Source organism: Stenella coeruleoalba, assembly GCF_951394435.1.
Source record: "Stenella coeruleoalba genome assembly, chromosome: X".
Lineage (NCBI taxonomy): Eukaryota > Metazoa > Chordata > Mammalia > Artiodactyla > Delphinidae > Stenella > Stenella coeruleoalba.
In genome coordinates, this window is record NC_137152.1 from 37,962,785 (window position 1) to 37,980,192 (window position 17,408).

At 53.3% G+C, this 17,408-nt stretch overlaps 1 protein-coding gene across 2 annotated transcripts; it reads left to right on the forward strand.

The window, feature by feature from the left end:
• Window positions 1–1,678: 1,678 nt before the first annotated feature.
• Window positions 1,679–14,103, forward strand: SUV39H1 (SUV39H1 histone lysine methyltransferase; the record flags this gene model as incomplete). 2 transcript variants are annotated; one of them, XM_079910540.1, is made up of 6 exons in its annotated part: window positions 1,679–1,702; window positions 3,835–3,980; window positions 5,267–5,929; window positions 11,018–11,164; window positions 11,247–11,376; window positions 12,118–14,103. In XM_079910540.1, 6 exons carry the CDS (start codon window positions 1,684–1,686, stop codon window positions 12,249–12,251), a joined length of 1,239 nt encoding a protein of 412 aa, XP_079766666.1. In that variant the 3' UTR covers window positions 12,252–14,103. The 2 variants fall into 2 exon arrangements, with proteins under 2 accessions (XP_079766666.1, XP_079766665.1); XM_079910539.1 differs by lacking the exon at window positions 1,679–1,702 and having other exon boundaries at window positions 3,795–3,980.
• Between the last annotated feature and the right edge of the window lie 3,305 nt (window positions 14,104–17,408).

Here is a 17,408-nt window from a genome sequence, read left to right on the forward strand (position 1 = left end):
AGCCATTTATCCAACCGGTGCACAGGTGGACTGGCAGGCACAGAATAACCGTTTGGTTAACTGTATAACCGTTTGGTTGACTACATAACTCATGGACTGACAGGGAGAGGGGCAATTTGAGGAAATGACAGTGCAGTTTCCTGACACTGTGAGCTACTGAAAATCGAACTGAATTACAGCCCGCCTGGGACAGGCTGGGGCTGGTGACCTGATGGTGCAAAAGATGGGCAGCCTCCTGAGGGACTTACAGGCTGGCTGACTGATGATCCACGCTGCTGCTGCCTGCCTCGGTGGCAGGATGTTGCAAATGGCTGACTTGTTAGGAATCACACCCAGCCCGAGGGGCTGTCTGGATGTTACACTGTCTGGCGATGTGTAAAGGAGATCTACCCTGAGGGAATTTCAGGCTGACTGATGGACAGATCTGTGGCCGCCTGATAGGCAACTGTATCTGGTGACTGACTGTCTATCCTGACCAAATCACAGCATGCTTGACAGACTGTGTGGCCAGTCGGATGCTGAGAATGGCTACCTGGCTGACTGATATGAGGGGCAGACTGAACGAGTCACAGACCAGCTGACCCACTGAAAGATGAGTATAGCTGCCTGACCCCATGGCTGTCCATGGATAGAATCACAGCCGCCCCAAGAGGGCCCCGGGGTCAGAGGCTGCTGACTGACCGACCAATGGGGGGCATGCCTTGCCTGAGAAATGACAGATTGTTGACGACTGACAGGTTGCCTGGAGGCTTTAGCTGCTGTGACTACGTGCTCTGAGGGAATAAAGTGCCTGATCATGGTGTGAATGAGGAGGAACCTGGGGGAATTACAGAGTGACCAACTGACAGTGGAGAGCGTGACTGCCAGGGCTACATTAGATGCTGACAATGACAGCCTGTCCTGACATAATCACAGCCAGCCCGAGGACCCGGCTGTGGCTTCCTGGGCGGTGGTGAGATGATTCTCCCCAGAGGATTCGGAGCTACTCCCAGAGCCAGGGTAGATAGAGAGCCCGGCTGCTGGACCGACTGTCGGTGCTATGAAGGGACAGTCTAAGGGAATGACAGGCTGGCTGACGAGCAGCGAGTAGCGTAGCTGTTGTCAGAGCCGTGTGTCTGCCTTGAGGGCCTCGCAGCTGGCCCGAGGGCACGAATGGATGCTGCTATTGACAGACTGACAGCGTGAATGGGGGGCGGAGGTCTGATGAGACAGTGGTCGTGGTGATTGTCTGATTTGAGTCGGGTGACTGACTGAGCAAGCTGTATGTGGAGGTAATCCACCTGGGGAGTCACGGCCTGCTTGGGGTTAAAATGTGGTGACGGACTGACGGCGGTAATTGGGGGTCTGACAGGACGGAGAATCCCCCAGTGCAGCTGGCTGACAACGTGATTGGCTGACAGCGTGACAGACAGACCGGCTTACGGGCAGGGCCTCCGGCAACCTCAGCTGCCGCCGCCGCCGCCTCCGCCTCCCAGACGCACTCTGGGAAAGCGCCGGCGAGCACCCGCCTTCTGGACCGAGCCGGGAGGCGGGGAGGGATCCGGTCACGGCTCGCCGGTTGGTCCGCGCGGGCGCTGCTCGCGGCGCGGCGCGGCCAATAGGCTGCGCGTTCTCGGCCACGCCCGCGCGAGCTCTCCTCTCGCGAGGCCGGTTAGGCCCGAATGTAGTTAGCCGTGGGGAAAGATGGCGGAAAATTTAAAAGGTGAAGCAGTGGCGGCAGCGACGCGGGCCCGCTGGCCGGGCCGGGTGGGCTGGAGGGGTGGCGTCGCTGGCTCGGGGCCCCGGCGTCCGAGGCCACGGGGTCGGGAGCCGGAAGCTCGGCGCCGAAAGGCTGGAGCTCGGGGCGCGCGGGCCTGGCGCGCGGGGCTGGGCGGGGCTGAGGGGAGGGGGCGCGTGCCTCGGAACGCGGCGGGCAAGGGGCTAAGTGGGGACACGGGAGGGGCGCGCGCGCCGCAGGTCGCGACCGGACGGCGCGCGCACGCACGCGGGTTTGTCTGGGAGGCCGCGCCCGCGCGCGGGAAAATTGGTCGCCGGTGACCGTTACCCTCTTGGTGTCCACGCGAGACGCCGGAAGGGGAGGGGAGGGAAGGGGACGGACCTCCTTTTCAGAGTTAGGGGACGGGGGACTCTTCTGGGTGAGGGTATCTCCTCGCAGCGTGGTGGGGGAGGGGTTTGCGGCAGAGAGGGCTCGCCCAGGAAGAGGGGAAGGGGGCTTCCCTAATGGGAGAGCTGGACTCCCCCATGCGCGGGGAAGGAGGGGTGACTCAGTGTGTTGGGGAAGGTGGGCCCCTCTGGGTGAGGGAAGCTGCGGGGAGGATGGGTTCCACAGGTGTGAGGGGGAGCTCTGAGGGTAGGAGAGTCCATCTGTGGTCAGTGCGGAGACAGCAGCTGATGTGAGTTGGGACCACGTTAGCGGGGCTTCAAAAGCAAGTTAAGGATTTGAAAGGGAGAGGCATCACAGGGAAAGGAAGGCGTGGGTACAGGCCGAGTCTCCACTAGGCCTGCCTAAGTGGAGGGGGGGAAATGCACACGTAATAATTTTGCAAAGCTCTTGTACATTTGTAGGTTGACATCTAGAGTATTTCATCATGAGTTTAAATGTTTGGTTTTTGTAATGGAAGGTAGAAAATATTAAACATTTTTAAAAGATGAAATAGGATAAGGACTGACTGACTATATTTGGAATAAGGGTTTTGTGAAATGATTTGATAAAATGGCTTCTAAAGCACAGTAATCAAGAATATGTCTTGAACCGAAAGAAGCCTTTTTAAGTAAAAAAATCTGTGTGTCCTGAAAACTTTTGGTAGCCCCCCAAAACATTCCAGGTATATTTAAAGTAATTACTGTCACTAACCTATATTGTTCTGTCTGTTCTTGAATTCAGAGCACACCCCTTTGGGCCAGCTTTACCCTTCACAGAAATGTGGATGAGACAGAGAAAATCAAAATGCAGTGTGAAAAAATATACCTTGTGGGTTTAAGGCACCTGCACTAACCATTTGGGGAAGCTTCCAGTAATCTAATACCACTCCACAATCTCTTATTCATAATTCTGAAATCCAAAAAGCCCTGAAAACTTAAATTTGGTATCATTCAGTGGTAAAACTAGGCTAGATGGAGGGACTGTTCAGTGCCACTATCTTGCAGCTTTATTTCTTCTATGTTTGTGAAAATTCAGACTTTTGCTACAGAACTATTAATGTATTTGATTATGTCTTGATGCCCTGACCACACTAGGGGTGTGTTAGGGAATGTATGGGATATACCTAGAACTGCACTTGTAAAATCTAAAAAAGAAATTTGGATTCCAAAACATCTGGCCCCGGGAGCTTCAGATAAAGGATTATGGACCAGTCTTTCTAGTTACGCCTTTGTTTGGTGCCCTGGAGGTTTTAATCCCATCCCTACCCACACACCTTGGAGAAATGCACCCTACTGAGATGGAGGGGGTTGTTCTCTTTCTTTTGCAAAGTGGGGAGAAGGATGATTAGGTCTTGAACTCCAGGCAGGTTTGCAGGCAGTTTAAGGAATGGTATAGAGGGAGCTGGAAGCTCTGGGAATAGATTCCTTTAGGACAATCCATGCAGCAGATCCCACTTGGAAGTCTGCTGCTCCAGGGAAAGCCTTGGACAGTGAGCATTGAGATGGGAGTGGCACATTTTTGTTGTAGAAGGGTCTTAGCATTGGGAAGGCCTGTGGGAAGGCCTGTGGATTAAATTTCACTGACTCTGAGGTAGTCCTTTGGAAGTCCCAGGGAAGATTTGGGGTCCTCTTTGACCCCTGGCCTTGCCAGGATGCCCAGCAATAGTTCCTTCATGGCCCCCTTTGTTCTAGGCTGCAGTGTGTGTTGCAAGTCTTCTTGGAATCAGCTACAGGACCTGTGCCGCCTGGCCAAACTCTCCTGCCCTGCCCTTGGCATCTCCAAGAGGAATCTCTATGACTTTGAAGTCGAGTACCTGTGCGATTACAAAAAGATCCGCGTGAGTCTGGGGTGACCATGGCCGGGGCAGGGGTGACTCAAGGAAGCTGGCTTCCTGCCCCCTTACCCCCAATTACCCACATCTGTTTCCAAAAGTAATTTTCTCCTCTGATCTGAAAAAAATAGGATTAGTAGGCCCTCTTATCATCTCCATTTTACAGGTGGGAAAACTAAGTGGCTTTCCGAGAGGGGCAGGAGCCAGAATGAATCCCCAGATAAATCTCTCCTCCCACCTCCCTAGGAATACAAACCAATTGCAAAGATTGAGATGTTGACCCCAGTAGTGGAGATAATGACAGCTAATGGTTATGAGCACTTTGCCTGCCAGGCACTTCCTTTCAGAAACTCATTTAATCCTGCCAGCAACATTGTAAAATGGGAACTGTTATTGTTGCCAGAGGAGGTAATGGCAGGATGGTTAAGAGAGCAGCCTGGAGCCAGCATGCTTGGGTTCAGATCCTGGCTCTGTAACCCCGGGATACTTACCCAAATTCTCTGTACTTAATTTTCCTCATCTATAAAATGGGTATAATTAGTAGTATCTATCTCATATAGAGTTGTGAGGGTTAGATTAGTTAATACATGTAAGTTGCTTAGAACAGTACCTGCTACATAACGAATGCTAGAAAAATGTCAGCTTTTTTTTTCTTATTTACAGATGAAGAAACAGGCCCAGCAAGGTTAAATAACTGCCTAAGTTTACACTGCTAGGGAGCGGCAGTTTCAGGATTTGTCTAGTTGTAGAATCTGTGTAGTTAAACTCTATCCTATAGCTGCCGCTCAGCAAGAAAAGATCCCTCTGGCTGCTGTGTGGAGAACAGACTGTAGGGGCAAGGGTGGAAGCAGGGGGACAGGTGAGGAGGCTGCTGCACTCCAGGTGAGCAATGACGGTGGTGACGGTGACAGAGGTGTGAAGTGTAGGATTCTGGATGTAGCTTGAAGGCAGGGCTGACAGGATCTCCTGAGAGTGGATGTGGGGAGTGTGAGAAAAAGGAGTCAAGGATGACTTGGAGAGCTGGACTGAACAGCTAGCAGGAGGGAATATGTTTGGGAGATTAAATTAAAAGTTGGGATTTAGACAGATAGTAAGCGGGAGTGAGGGATTTGAACCCAGTGAGCCTCACTCTAGAGCCCATGCTTTTTAACCACTGCACAGTCATTCCAGGAAACGGGGGGAACAGTTTGGGTGTTGTCCACAGGCGTTGGGATGGAAGTCCCATGAGGGCTGGCCCAAGGGTCTCGTCTATCACTTACAGTGACCTCATCCCTCCCCACCCCACCCCCCAGGAACAGGAGTATTACCTGGTAAAATGGCGTGGGTACCCAGACTCAGAGAGCACCTGGGAGCCACGGCAGAATCTCAAGTGTGTGCGCATTCTCAAGCAGTTTCACAAGGACTTGGAAAGGGAGCTGCTCCGGCGGCACCACCGGTCAAAGCCACCCCGGCACCTGGACCCAAGCCTGGCCAACTACCTGGTGCAGAAGGCCAAGCAGAGGCGGGCGCTCCGGCGCTGGGAGCAGGAGCTCAACGCCAAGCGCAGCCACCTGGGACGCATCACCGTGGAGAACGAGGTGGACCTGGATGGCCCCCCACGGGCCTTCGTGTACATCAACGAGTACCGTGTCGGTGAGGGCATCACCCTCAACCAGGTGGCTGTGGGCTGCGAGTGCCAAGACTGTTTGTGGGCACCTGCTGGAGGCTGTTGCCCTGGGGCGTCGCTGCACAAGTTTGCCTACAATGACCAGGGCCAGGTGCGCCTGCGAGCCGGGCTGCCCATCTACGAGTGCAACTCCCGCTGCCGCTGTGGCTATGACTGCCCCAACCGCGTGGTACAGAAGGGCATCCGCTATGACCTTTGCATCTTCCGCACGGATGATGGACGTGGCTGGGGTGTCCGCACTCTGGAGAAGATCCGCAAGAACAGCTTCGTCATGGAGTACGTGGGAGAGGTAGGGAGACGGGGCTGTGCGCAGCTCTCCCCACGTGTGTTCCCACCGTGCGCGCCCAGCTCTCCCCACTGTGTGCCTGCAGCTTCCCTGTTTTCCCTGTGGGAAAGGTGTTGAGGGGGTTAACCTGAGTGTGAGAGGGACATCCTGGCAGGGGCGAGTATTCCAAGCTGGTAAAGGCACGTTGAAATACCTCCAGACTGGGTTGACTTCATAAGGGTACCTAGCAAAGAGGAAAGCGGGAACTGAAATCCAGGCAGCGTTCCTTTTAACAGGCCGTGTGGTCTGCACAGGATTGCGTCACCTGAAAAGGCACTTCCTCTTCTCATTTCACGAGGGTCCAGCTTATCACCAAGCTGTGTCTACCCAGAAGGAGCACCTTTTACTTATCTGCACAAAAGGAACACAGTCTGGAGTAGGACATAGACATGCCTTGGGGAGGTTGGCTACCTCCTCTTTTAGCCGCGCAGGACACTGGGGAAAGGCGGGCTGTGTCCAGCAGGCTAGCCGCTGGACCAGACGAGCCCCACATCTTAATGGCTTTGCATGCTATAAGTCCGTTTGCTCTACCAGTGTGGGCATTTGGGTCGTATCCTTCCACACGACGGCGTGGCCACCTAGGTTCTTTCCCTCTTGTGCCTGTGCCATGCCTTAGAGTCGCCTCTGATCCTCAGCATTGCCTGGCAAGTAGGCTGGGGGTTGCAGAAGGGGAGATTTCTGAGAGGCCAGGCCTGGACGCGGTGCATATCATGTCTGCCCGCACCTACTGGCTGGAACCGAGTCACTGGCCTTACCTCAGTGCAAAGCAGCTATGAAGTGTGATTCAGCCATATGCCCAAGTGGAAAACAAAAAGGGATTTGGGTGAATAACTAGCAAGTATCTGCAACAGCAAGTGTCATCTTCTAAGATGGGACGTGGTGGGCATTTGGAGTGGGGCAGTTCTTTGTTACGTAGGACCGTCTCATGCATTGGGGAACATTTAACATCCCTGGACCTTGACCATTTAAATCCATGAGTGTGCCTTGTCACGATGACAACCCCAAACACCTCCGTATTTCTGCGGGTCTCTTAGGGGTATGACATGACTGGGAAGTGACAGAATTGGCCTAAGGGACGCACACCTGAGGATGTCTACACTGTAGTGATAACACTGATGAAGAGGAGAGGCTGCTGCTCTGAGGAACTGTAAAGTAGAGAGGGTCATAGCCCCCGGGGCTGGGAGCGGGGCAGAGACCGTCTAGAAGCAGAGCAGTCCACACTGCAGAGGACCCTGACAGTCTGGACAAGGAGATGTCCACACCCCAGATAATCCCAGTGGTTGGGTGGAGGAAATGTCCACATGTTGAAGGACCTGACAGTCTAGAGGAAGAAGGAGGTGACCACAGCCCAGAGGGTTCCTGACAGTCTAGAGAAGGGGGGGTCCTGACAATCTGTAGGAAGAGGTGTCCATGTCCCAGAACGACCTGAGGAAGAGAGCAGGCTCTCCAGAGGACCCTGGCGGTCTGACTTAGGAAGTGTCCACACCCACACTGCCCTGACACTCAGGAAAGTGAAGTGTCCTCACTCCAGAGGGATAATGACAGTCTGAAGGAGCTCAGGTCTACACCTAAGAGACTCTGACAGCCTGGAGGAAGTGTCCACACCCTCAGCGCCCTGACACTCTGGTGGAGATGTCCAGACCTTAGAGGGACAGTGACAGTGTGGAAGAGATGTCACACCCCAGAGCTATGTTAGCAGTGCAGGGGATGAGGTGTCCACACCCACAGGAGTCAACAGTCCTAGAGGAAGTCCAGAGCAGTGGGTATCCCTAGCTTCACTGCACTGACAGTCTTTGGAGGAGCTGTCAACAGCACAGGAGAATCCTGACAGGCAAGGAGGAGGAAGAGTCTTCATCTCACTGGCACCCCAAGGTCCCCTGGGCCCAATACTTTTCCCACCATTCTTCCTTAGTGTCCTTACTCCTCCACGCTGTAAACATGGCGGTTTCTGGGGACCCTGCGGTGCTGTCCTACCGGGTGTTATCAAGGGCATATCCCCGACCCGTTCACCACACTGTCCTCCTCCAATCTGGACCTCCGTTCACTCTCCATCTCTGCACTGACAGTCCTTCCACGTGAGCTGCCCTTCCACGTTCTGTCAGAACATCTCCACCCTCACCCAGCAGAGAACATAGCCTGTGTTATCAATTCTGAAACATGCACTTTCTTCATATTTTAACAACTCTGAAATGAAAGTGAGTCTCGCTTTAGTTTAATTAAATGATGGCATATCATCATTTAATTAGCAGCAGTTTTTCCTTTCTCGGGAAAGGGCGCACAAAATCAGGGAGCCTGTTAGATTTTGACAAGCTACGGTACTCATAACCACTCCTAACACAAAAACAAACAGAAATCCCTCTCACATCTCTGATCTTGTTGGATTTTGACAACAGCCCCTATCAGGTTGGGATGATTGTCACTGTCATCTCCATTCGACAGATGAGAAAACTGAGGCCCAGAGAGGTATAGTAAAGTGCTCAGTCACCAAGCTAGTAAAGTGGGTAAAAAAGGCCCAAATGTCTAAAACTGGTGTGCTGCCAAACCTGGTGGAGTGTTGTTTTTTGGATTTGGGGGGGCGGGGTTGGCTGAGGAAACAGGGGCAGGAAGAGAACATTCAGGATCCCATATCTGGGACGGGGCAGAGCAGCAACTGGACTCTGAGTCTTCTGGTTCCCATTCCCATCAAAACCCTTTCCCGGCTGCCAGCTTCTAGCCCATCTGTCTTCCCCAGTCACTCCAGAGAATTGCTGGGGAGCAGGGAAATGGACTGATTTGTTCTCAGGTTTTCAGGGTGGACCACCCCTTACAGAGTGGGAATGAAAAGAAGACAGAGAGAAGGAACCGTTTGTGCCCTGCAGGGTTTGCAGTGTGACTCACTCCTGGGGAGACTGGGGGAGCAGGTAGGGGCAGAACAGGCAGGAAGATGGAGACTGAGGAGGAGGTGGGCATTCCCTCTGGTTGGGGAGGGGCCCAAAGGGAAAAGCTGGCCCAGACACCACCCAGTATGCTCATGAGCCCAGGAGAGGCTGTCCTTTGATCCCAGGCTTCTGAAGGCAGCGGTGGGTGGGGATTGGGAGCTTCAGGAAGGCTGCACAGAGAAGTGACATCTTTGGGAGCTGATGTCACAAGGAAGAGTATGTGGGAGGTGGAGGGAAACTGACCTTGATATACTCTTCCTCAAAATGCTTCTGTGGCTCCTGTTTTGTCCCTCAGGAGAGTCCCCACTTTTCAATCTGGTCAAAGCCCTTGTGTGATCTGCAGTTTGCTTTGATGGTGTATCTTTTTTCCACTGCCCCTTAAACTCTAAGCACTGTGGGTGTCTGAGTCCATCTATGTTACCAGATTGTGACCCACGAGGGCCAGACTGGACCTGGTCCCTGTGACTTCCCCACCAAATTGACCCCTGAGGGCCAGGACAAAGCCTGGTTCCTGTGTCTCCCCCACCCAACTGTAACCCCTGAGTACTGGGACCAGGCACAGGGTAGGCCTCATGAAAATCCACTGAATGAATGAGTGAACAAACAAAAATTGAGGGTATGGGGGAGCCAGTTTCCTCACGGAATGGAGCTGGAGTATGGGGCAGTGAGCAGTGCGGCCTGAGGGATAGGCTTTGGTCTTCTAAGGGGGTTGTTGATTGGCATTCAGCACGGAACAGAGGCTGGAGGTGATGGTGGAGGAGGCAGGGAGGAGGCTAGAGAAAACGGAGGCTGGTCAAGACCAGAAGTAGGAAGAGCAAGGTCACTGGCTGGCTTGAGGATGAGCAAGGAAGGAGGCCCGGGTGGGTCTTGGGCTTATGCCCAGTGTGGCAGGAGGGTGGTGGTGGGCAGTGGGTCTCTGATGAAGGGAGAAGGAAGGAATAAGGGGTGTGGCGAGAAGAGAGTGCCTGAGTTGCCTATAGAACCACTGCTGGACAGAGGTCAGGTCTCCGAGTTAGAAAGCAGGATACAAATAATGGGCATCTGCTGTGTGTCTGCTGTGTACTGTGCTGGCACTTGTGTCTGAGGGCCGGGCAGAAACCCGGGAGTGGAGAACGAGGCCGGCCCTGGTCTAGGGGCACCCAGGCTGAGGAGGGGGCAATCTTGGCTACCGCGGGACCTCACCCAGAGGCATGGGCCCAGAAGAGGGGACATGAGGGATGGAGAGGAGGGATGGAGTGTGGCAGGGGCTGGGGTGAGGAATCCGTCACCAGCATTTGGGAGGCAAGGACAGGCTGGGCTAGGATAATGGTCCAGTTACTAGGACAGATGGGGACCCATCTGGGGAGGAGGAAATGCCTACTGCTGTCTTAAATACCAGTTGTTGGCAGTGTGCGGTGTCAGGGCTGAGCGAGGTGCTCTACTCTGTGCTCTGGTCCCCTTTCTTTCCTCTTCCATCTCTGAGTTTTTGGCCTTGGTCTCTTTTTTGTGATCTCAGACTCCTTGGGGTCTTGGGCCTTTTTTCTGGACCTGGATCTTTTGCATTAAGATTCTGTCTGTTTCTAACTCTCTGCCTCTAGCTCTCTCTTCTGAGTCCCTTTCTCATTCACTCAGTCTCCCTTTTCCCAGGCCTCTCTCTTCAGCTTACTCTCCATGTTCCTTTTGCTGTCTGCACCGCCCTGCACTGGCTCGGTTCTCTAGTGCTGGATCCTGCAGCGCCTCAGGCTCTCTCGCCCTGGATCAGTCAGCCTCTCTCACCCCCACTCTCCCCACCCCTCTCTGTTGAGTACTGGGTCTTCTTCTTTCTCACCCTTGATCTGGGTCCCCTCACTATGTCCTACTATGGGTATCTCACTATGGGGACCTCTGTCTGTCACTCCTGGACCTTGTGGCCGCCCTCCGCCTACCGTTGAGACTCCCAGTGCCCTCCAGAGGGCTGAGAAGGGCTGACACACCCTGTGCGTCACTGCCTCGCATGTGTCCACACCGCCCAGCCCCGCTGAGCCAGCTGCAGGGTGCGGGTGCCTCCTTGCTCCCTTGTTCTCCTCCAGGGGGGCCATGCTAGGGGGTCGGGAGCTGTGCTGGCTTTCCTGAACCTTCTTGGCCAACCTCCCCTCCCCTGTGGCCTTCTCCTCAGATCATTACCTCAGAGGAGGCAGAGCGGCGGGGCCAGATCTACGACCGCCAGGGCGCCACCTACCTCTTCGACCTGGACTACGTGGAGGATGTGTACACCGTGGACGCCGCCTATTACGGCAACATCTCTCATTTTGTCAACCACAGTGTGGGTACCCCGAAGGCGGGCGGGGGGTCGGGAGGAGCAGGCTGGGCCCCTCCTCACCCTCCCACTGTTCTTTTTTGCCCAGTGTGACCCCAACCTCCAGGTGTACAACGTCTTCATAGACAACCTTGATGAGCGGCTGCCCCGCATTGCTTTCTTTGCCACAAGAACCATCCGGGCAGGCGAGGAGCTTACCTTCGATTACAACATGCAAGGTGGGGGTGGCAGGGGACCGCGGGCAGGGACACACGATGACGTGGGGCACAAGGACCCTTCCCCAAGGAACTTTAAGATGTTCTTACTCCCAGTCTCATATCTGGACTCCTGGACCCCTGCCTACCCTTTGGGGGTCCCTTAATTCCCAGCCACTGGACCCCAATTCTGATACACTCATGCCACCTTCTCCCAGGGCTCCCGGGGGAGGATGTTTGGCTCAACAGTTATGACACTCCTCCTGACTCCAATCTTGTCTGAATTTCCCCAGTCCCCCAACCCTCCCCACTCCTAACCCCCTTTGGCCTTCCTCATTCTAAGCCTCTGGACACCCTTGTGGCCTCCAACCAGTCCCCTTCTTGACCAACTAGCCACCTCTGAGACACTCGAGGGGGGATCTTTGGCAGGAGAGTTCAGATGCCCCTCTGGATGCCCAGGTGACCCTCCATTCCTGACCCCTGCCTGACACAACCCTCTTGGTTGCCCCTGACAGCTCCCTGACACCCCTCCTCCAAGAACCCCCAATCCCTGGCCATCTTCCTAATACCTGAACACCCATCTAGTGCTAAGCCCTGGCCCTTGCCTGAAACCACCAACCCCATGACCCCTTCCTGACCCAGACCTCAGACCTGCTCCCATCCCCTAAGATCCCTGGGTCCCGTGGTAAAAAGGGCAGTGGGACAACTTCATCTAGGCCTTCTATCTAACAAGTACCCCCCCCACCCCCGGCTATGACTCCACAGTGGACCCCGTGGACATGGAGAGCACCCGCATGGACTCCAACTTTGGCCTGGCCGGGCTCCCCGGCTCCCCCAAGAAGCGGGTCCGTATTGAATGCAAGTGTGGGACTGAATCCTGCCGCAAATACCTCTTCTAGCCCTTTGAAGTCTGAGGCCAGACTGACCATGGGGGCCTAAATATGCGTACCCCACCCACCCACTGCTGCCCTCCTGTTGAGGAACGACTGCCAGGGCCTCCTGCCTGCCTCTGCCTGCCCCCACCTGCCCCATGCTCGGCGCTGCGGGGCCATGGGGAGGACAGACTACAGGAGTTCCCTCTCCCTGTCCCAGCCCCATCCGTGGGTTGCACTTACCCCTGCCCACCTTCGGAAGTGATTTTTCAGCACCAGGACTTTCTGCAGTTGGGATTTCATCGCCTAGCAAGGAGGGCCAAGGGCTGAGCCCCAGCCCAGACCCAGAATAGAAAGACGTTTGTTTTTGCACCTGCTTCTGCCTGGAGCTTGAGGGGTCTGTTGCAGGCCCTCTCCCCACTACCCCAAGGGTGTGGGGAAGCGGCCCCAGGACAGGCTGATACCAGAGCCCAGGGTTCCCAGCCCACTGTCTCCCCTACCACAGAAACGTTGTGCTAGTGAAAGAAAGGGGGTCTCCAAGGCTGGGGTCTGAGGCTGGTTCCTGCTTATGCTTGCATGCTCCTAGTGTTGGCCTAAGAGCTGTAGGGTCTCTTTTTCAGGGCTGTGCGTCTGAGAAGTGGACACCCACATGCCACTGGAAGGACAGTGGATGCCCATGGCCTGTTGGCCAGTGAAAGGCAGTCCAGACTTTCCCAGCCCTTAAGGTGGGCTGGGACTGAGCTTTGCCTTTGGGAGTACATAGAAGGTGCCCAGGGCTCTCAGGAGCTCAAAGGGTGCTGGGAGCTCTAAACCTGGGGTGCGACGACTGCTGGGAGTACCCAGAGCTGGAACTGAGACCTGGCTAGGCTGTAGATAGCACTTAGGACAAAATGTGCATTGATGGGGCGTTGATGAGGTGCCAGGCACTGGGCAGAGCACCTGGTCCATGTGGATTGTCTCAGGGAAGCCTTGGAAACAATGGAGGTGGATCCCAGGAACGGGCCCATGTGGCAGAAGGCAAAGCGCAGGCCAAGAATGGGGGTGGGGCTGGCTTACCCACGAGGGTGTGGTGAGGCGAGGGGAGCCTCTGCTGCCTCCCAGCCCTGGCCCTTTGTGCTCACCTTGGGTCCACTGGTCTCAAAAGTTACCTGCCCACAAATGTACAAAAGGTGAAGGCTCTGATGGCTGCCTCACCCCTTGCTTCCCCTGTGAGGTCTTCTCTAGGAAGCCTTCCCTGACTACCTGTGCGTAGTGTCCCTACGTGACATTGTGTGCCCTGCCACCAGATCTGTGTGTCCGTTTATATGTCCGTCTGTGTGTCCGTGCTCCCACCCCAGACTGACCTTCAGGCATGGACTGAATCTGATTCTTCTCTTGTATATCCCTCAGCCCTACCCAGCCTGGGATGGGCATCAATAAAACAAATTATTGACTGAACAAACCAAGGTGTGGGGATTGAAGACCTTGTGTAGGTGGGGGTTGGGGAGGTGAGAGGCTGGGAGCCGGGGGCGCCCAGGAACGCAGTCCTCCAACCTCAGCCATTTGACTAACACTCCCCACAGTGCACCACTTGCACCGTCGTCTACATAACATCCTGACCTAAAATAAGCTTGCTTTATACTTAAATTTTATAATGCACTGAAAAAGCAAACTAAATCCATTGCTGTTTAAATGGACAAACCATTATCACTGGCCATAAACAAAAACCAGAGAAATAAATACAGCGGAGATAGATACAGAAATAAGACACAATTCTAGCTGGATCCTCCCTGCTCTTCAAAGTTTTGAGCCCAAAGCCTGCCTACTGCATTCAAAGAGAAAAGTTTGTGTGTGCTGGGGGAAGGTTTTTCTGCAAATATTTATTGAGCAGCTATACGTGCCAGGGTATAGAGCAGATAACAATGAGATGGTGTTTCAAGTATATGTACTTGTTTTTATCACCCCTCAACCTGAACGTGAGCCAGTGCCCTTTGGTTTTGCTCAGAGACTGCACATGCTGTGGCACATACCCAAAGATTTCAAAGACCTCACACACAGGTGACAGAATCCTCAACAGCTCAGAGACCTCAGGGCACCTAGGGCATGAGCCTCCAAACAGCTCATAGACCTTATACATTGGATATTGACCCCAAACCTCAGGGACCTCACACCCTGGGACATACATCTCCCTACAGCTCAGCAATCTCATACCTAGGCACAAACCCCACATAACTGAGGCTGCACTGAAGCCAGGGGACACAGACTTCCAAAGAACTCCGAGACCTCAGATGCTGCCTCATACACTGCATTGGATTCATGGGCTAGAGATGCACAAACATCTCAAATACCTCACAATCTGGAATACTGCTCCCCAAGCTATTTGGAGCCTTCACACCCTGATCATCGAGTCCCAAACTGCCCAGAGGCCTCATAGCCTCAGATAACCCCCCCAAAACAGCTGAGATGTGACACCCCAGACATGGACCGCCCAAACACCCGAGAGACTTCATACTCTGAAGACAGATCCCTAAGTTATTCCAAAACCTCATACCTTAGACATGGACCCCCAAGTTGCTGAGACACCCCGGAACACAGAGCACTAAACACCCCAGAGCCCTTGCTCCCTAGAACACAGTGCCGCAAACAACTCAGCCTCAAGTCTTGAACACAGACCCCAAAGAGCTTAGAGATCTCAGAGCCCAGAAACAGACACAGTTCAGAGAATTCCGACTCTGGGAAACATCTATACATGGTTCAGAGACCTCACACCTTCTGACACAGACCTCTAAACAGTTCAGAGTCAGGGCATCCTAGGAAAGACTACCAAGCAATTCAGAGACCTCACGCTTTGCAACCCACATACATACCCAAAGAGTTCAGAGACCTGAAAATCTCACTACAGGCCCCCACAAAGCTCAGAGACTTCACAGCTGGTGATAAAGACCCACCAACTTCTTGAACAACTTACAAACTTGGGTAAAGATGGAGAAATGGTTCAGAGACCTCAAACCCTCTTCTCAGACCACCAGACAGCTGAGAGACCTCACAACACGAACATGATGCTAGACAGCACCAAAATCACATCCGCTGGGACACGGGACCTAACCCAGCTCAGCAACGTCACACTCTCGACAGATTCCTGTTCAGAGATGTCACGTACTGAACACAGATTTCCCCCAAATAGAGCCTTCAAACACTGAGACAGACCCCCAAACAGCTCAAAGGCCTCTTATTCTAGTTCACAGAAGAGCTCAGAGATCCGAAGATCTGGACATGGATCCTTTACACAGCTTCTAGACTTCAGGTCCTGTGATACAGACCCCAGATAACTCTGAGGTCACACGTCCTGGACACAGACCCCAAACAGCTTAGAAACCTCACATCCTAGGCTAACATCCCCAGCAAAAATCACAGACCCGCAAACGACTGAGAAATAGCACACCTTGGACTCAGACCTCAAAACCACTCAAGGAATTTGCACTTTGTACTCATATCCAGAAAGATTTCAGATACCTGACCTTTATGGACACAGATCACCAAACAGCCCAGAAACCTCACAAACCTGGGCAAAGTCTGCTACAAATGGCAGAGAGACCTCATAACTGGGACACAGACCCACAACAGCTTGGGGACCTCGCATCATGGAGGCACAAAAACGGCTCAGACACAGCACATCCTGGCTACGTGTGCCCACACACAAGCACCTCACATTCTGGGACAGAAACCCCCATAGAGTTCATTAACCTCACAGCCTGGAAAGTAGACCCACAAACAGGCCAGAGACCTCACATGTCAGACATACCACACCAAAATGCTCAGAGTTAACAAACCTTACACCCTAGGAGACAGACCCCTACACAGCTCAGAAACATAATAACCTGGACACGGACCCCCAAACACCCAAGAGACATCATAAACTGGTGACAGAACCCCAAACTGCTCAGAGACCTCAAACCCTGGAAACAGACCCCCTAGTAAGTCAGAGGCCTCACATCCTGGGACAGAGACTCCCCCAACAGGAGCTACCTCACCCTTGGAAACATACCCCAACGGTTAGGGATCTCAATATCAAGGGATACAGAGATCAGAGATCTCACACTCTGGGACACAGAGGTCTGAACCAGTAGAAAGACCTCAGCAGAAAGACCTCAAACTCTGGAAGCAGATCCTGAAACTGCCCCGAAAAATCACACCCAAAGACAAAACCCCCAGCATCAGAGAGAGCTCACTCCCTGGGACATGGGCTCAAAACGGATCAGAGGGGTGACACCCAAACAGCTCAGCCACCTCTCCCCTGGAACGAGAGACTTCTAAGTAGTTCAGAGACATCATACTCTGCACAGAGACCACTACAGAGTTGAGAGATTTCACACACCGAATAAAGACCTCCAAATAGCTCAGAAAACTCACTAACCGGCACCCACCCACCCCCATCCCCCCATTAAAAGCTCAGAGAACTTGACCCTGGAACAAACCTCTAATGAGTCAGATAGCTCACACCCTGGGACTGAGGCCTCCGGAAAAGAAGACTTCACACCTGAAAATATGTCCCAAACGGGACCACAGACTCTAGGACAGTCACCCAAACAGCTCAGTGAACTCACCCCTGGAATGTAGACCAGAAGAAGCTCAGAACCCCCAAATCCAGGATTCAGAAATCCTTCTGAGACTTAGGATATAGACCCTAAAGTATAATTCAAAGAAAATATGCTGGATGCAGAACATTGAATAACTCAAGAGACCTCAAATTGTGAGACATACACACCCAAATAGATCAGGAAACTCACGCCCTGGGACACACGCGCACACACACACACAGCTCAGAGAATTCAAATTCTAGGAAATCATGCCCCGAAAGAACAGACCTCACATCCTGTGACATACTCACATAAAGATCAAAAACCACACAGGCTGAGATATACACCCACAAACATTTCAGAGAAACAGCATCCAGGGACATATAACCACAAACAGATCACAGACCTCAATCCCTGCAACATTTGCACATAAAAATACAGACACGTCGCATGCCGGGATACATGCCAACAAACAGATCAGAGCATTCATATCCTGGGAAATACACCAAAGAATGGACAGACTGGGTACTCACACCCACAAAGAGACCAGAGACTCAAATCCTGGGACACAAACCCAAAACACCTCTGACACTATGGAGAACAGTATGGAGGTTCCTTAAAAAACTAC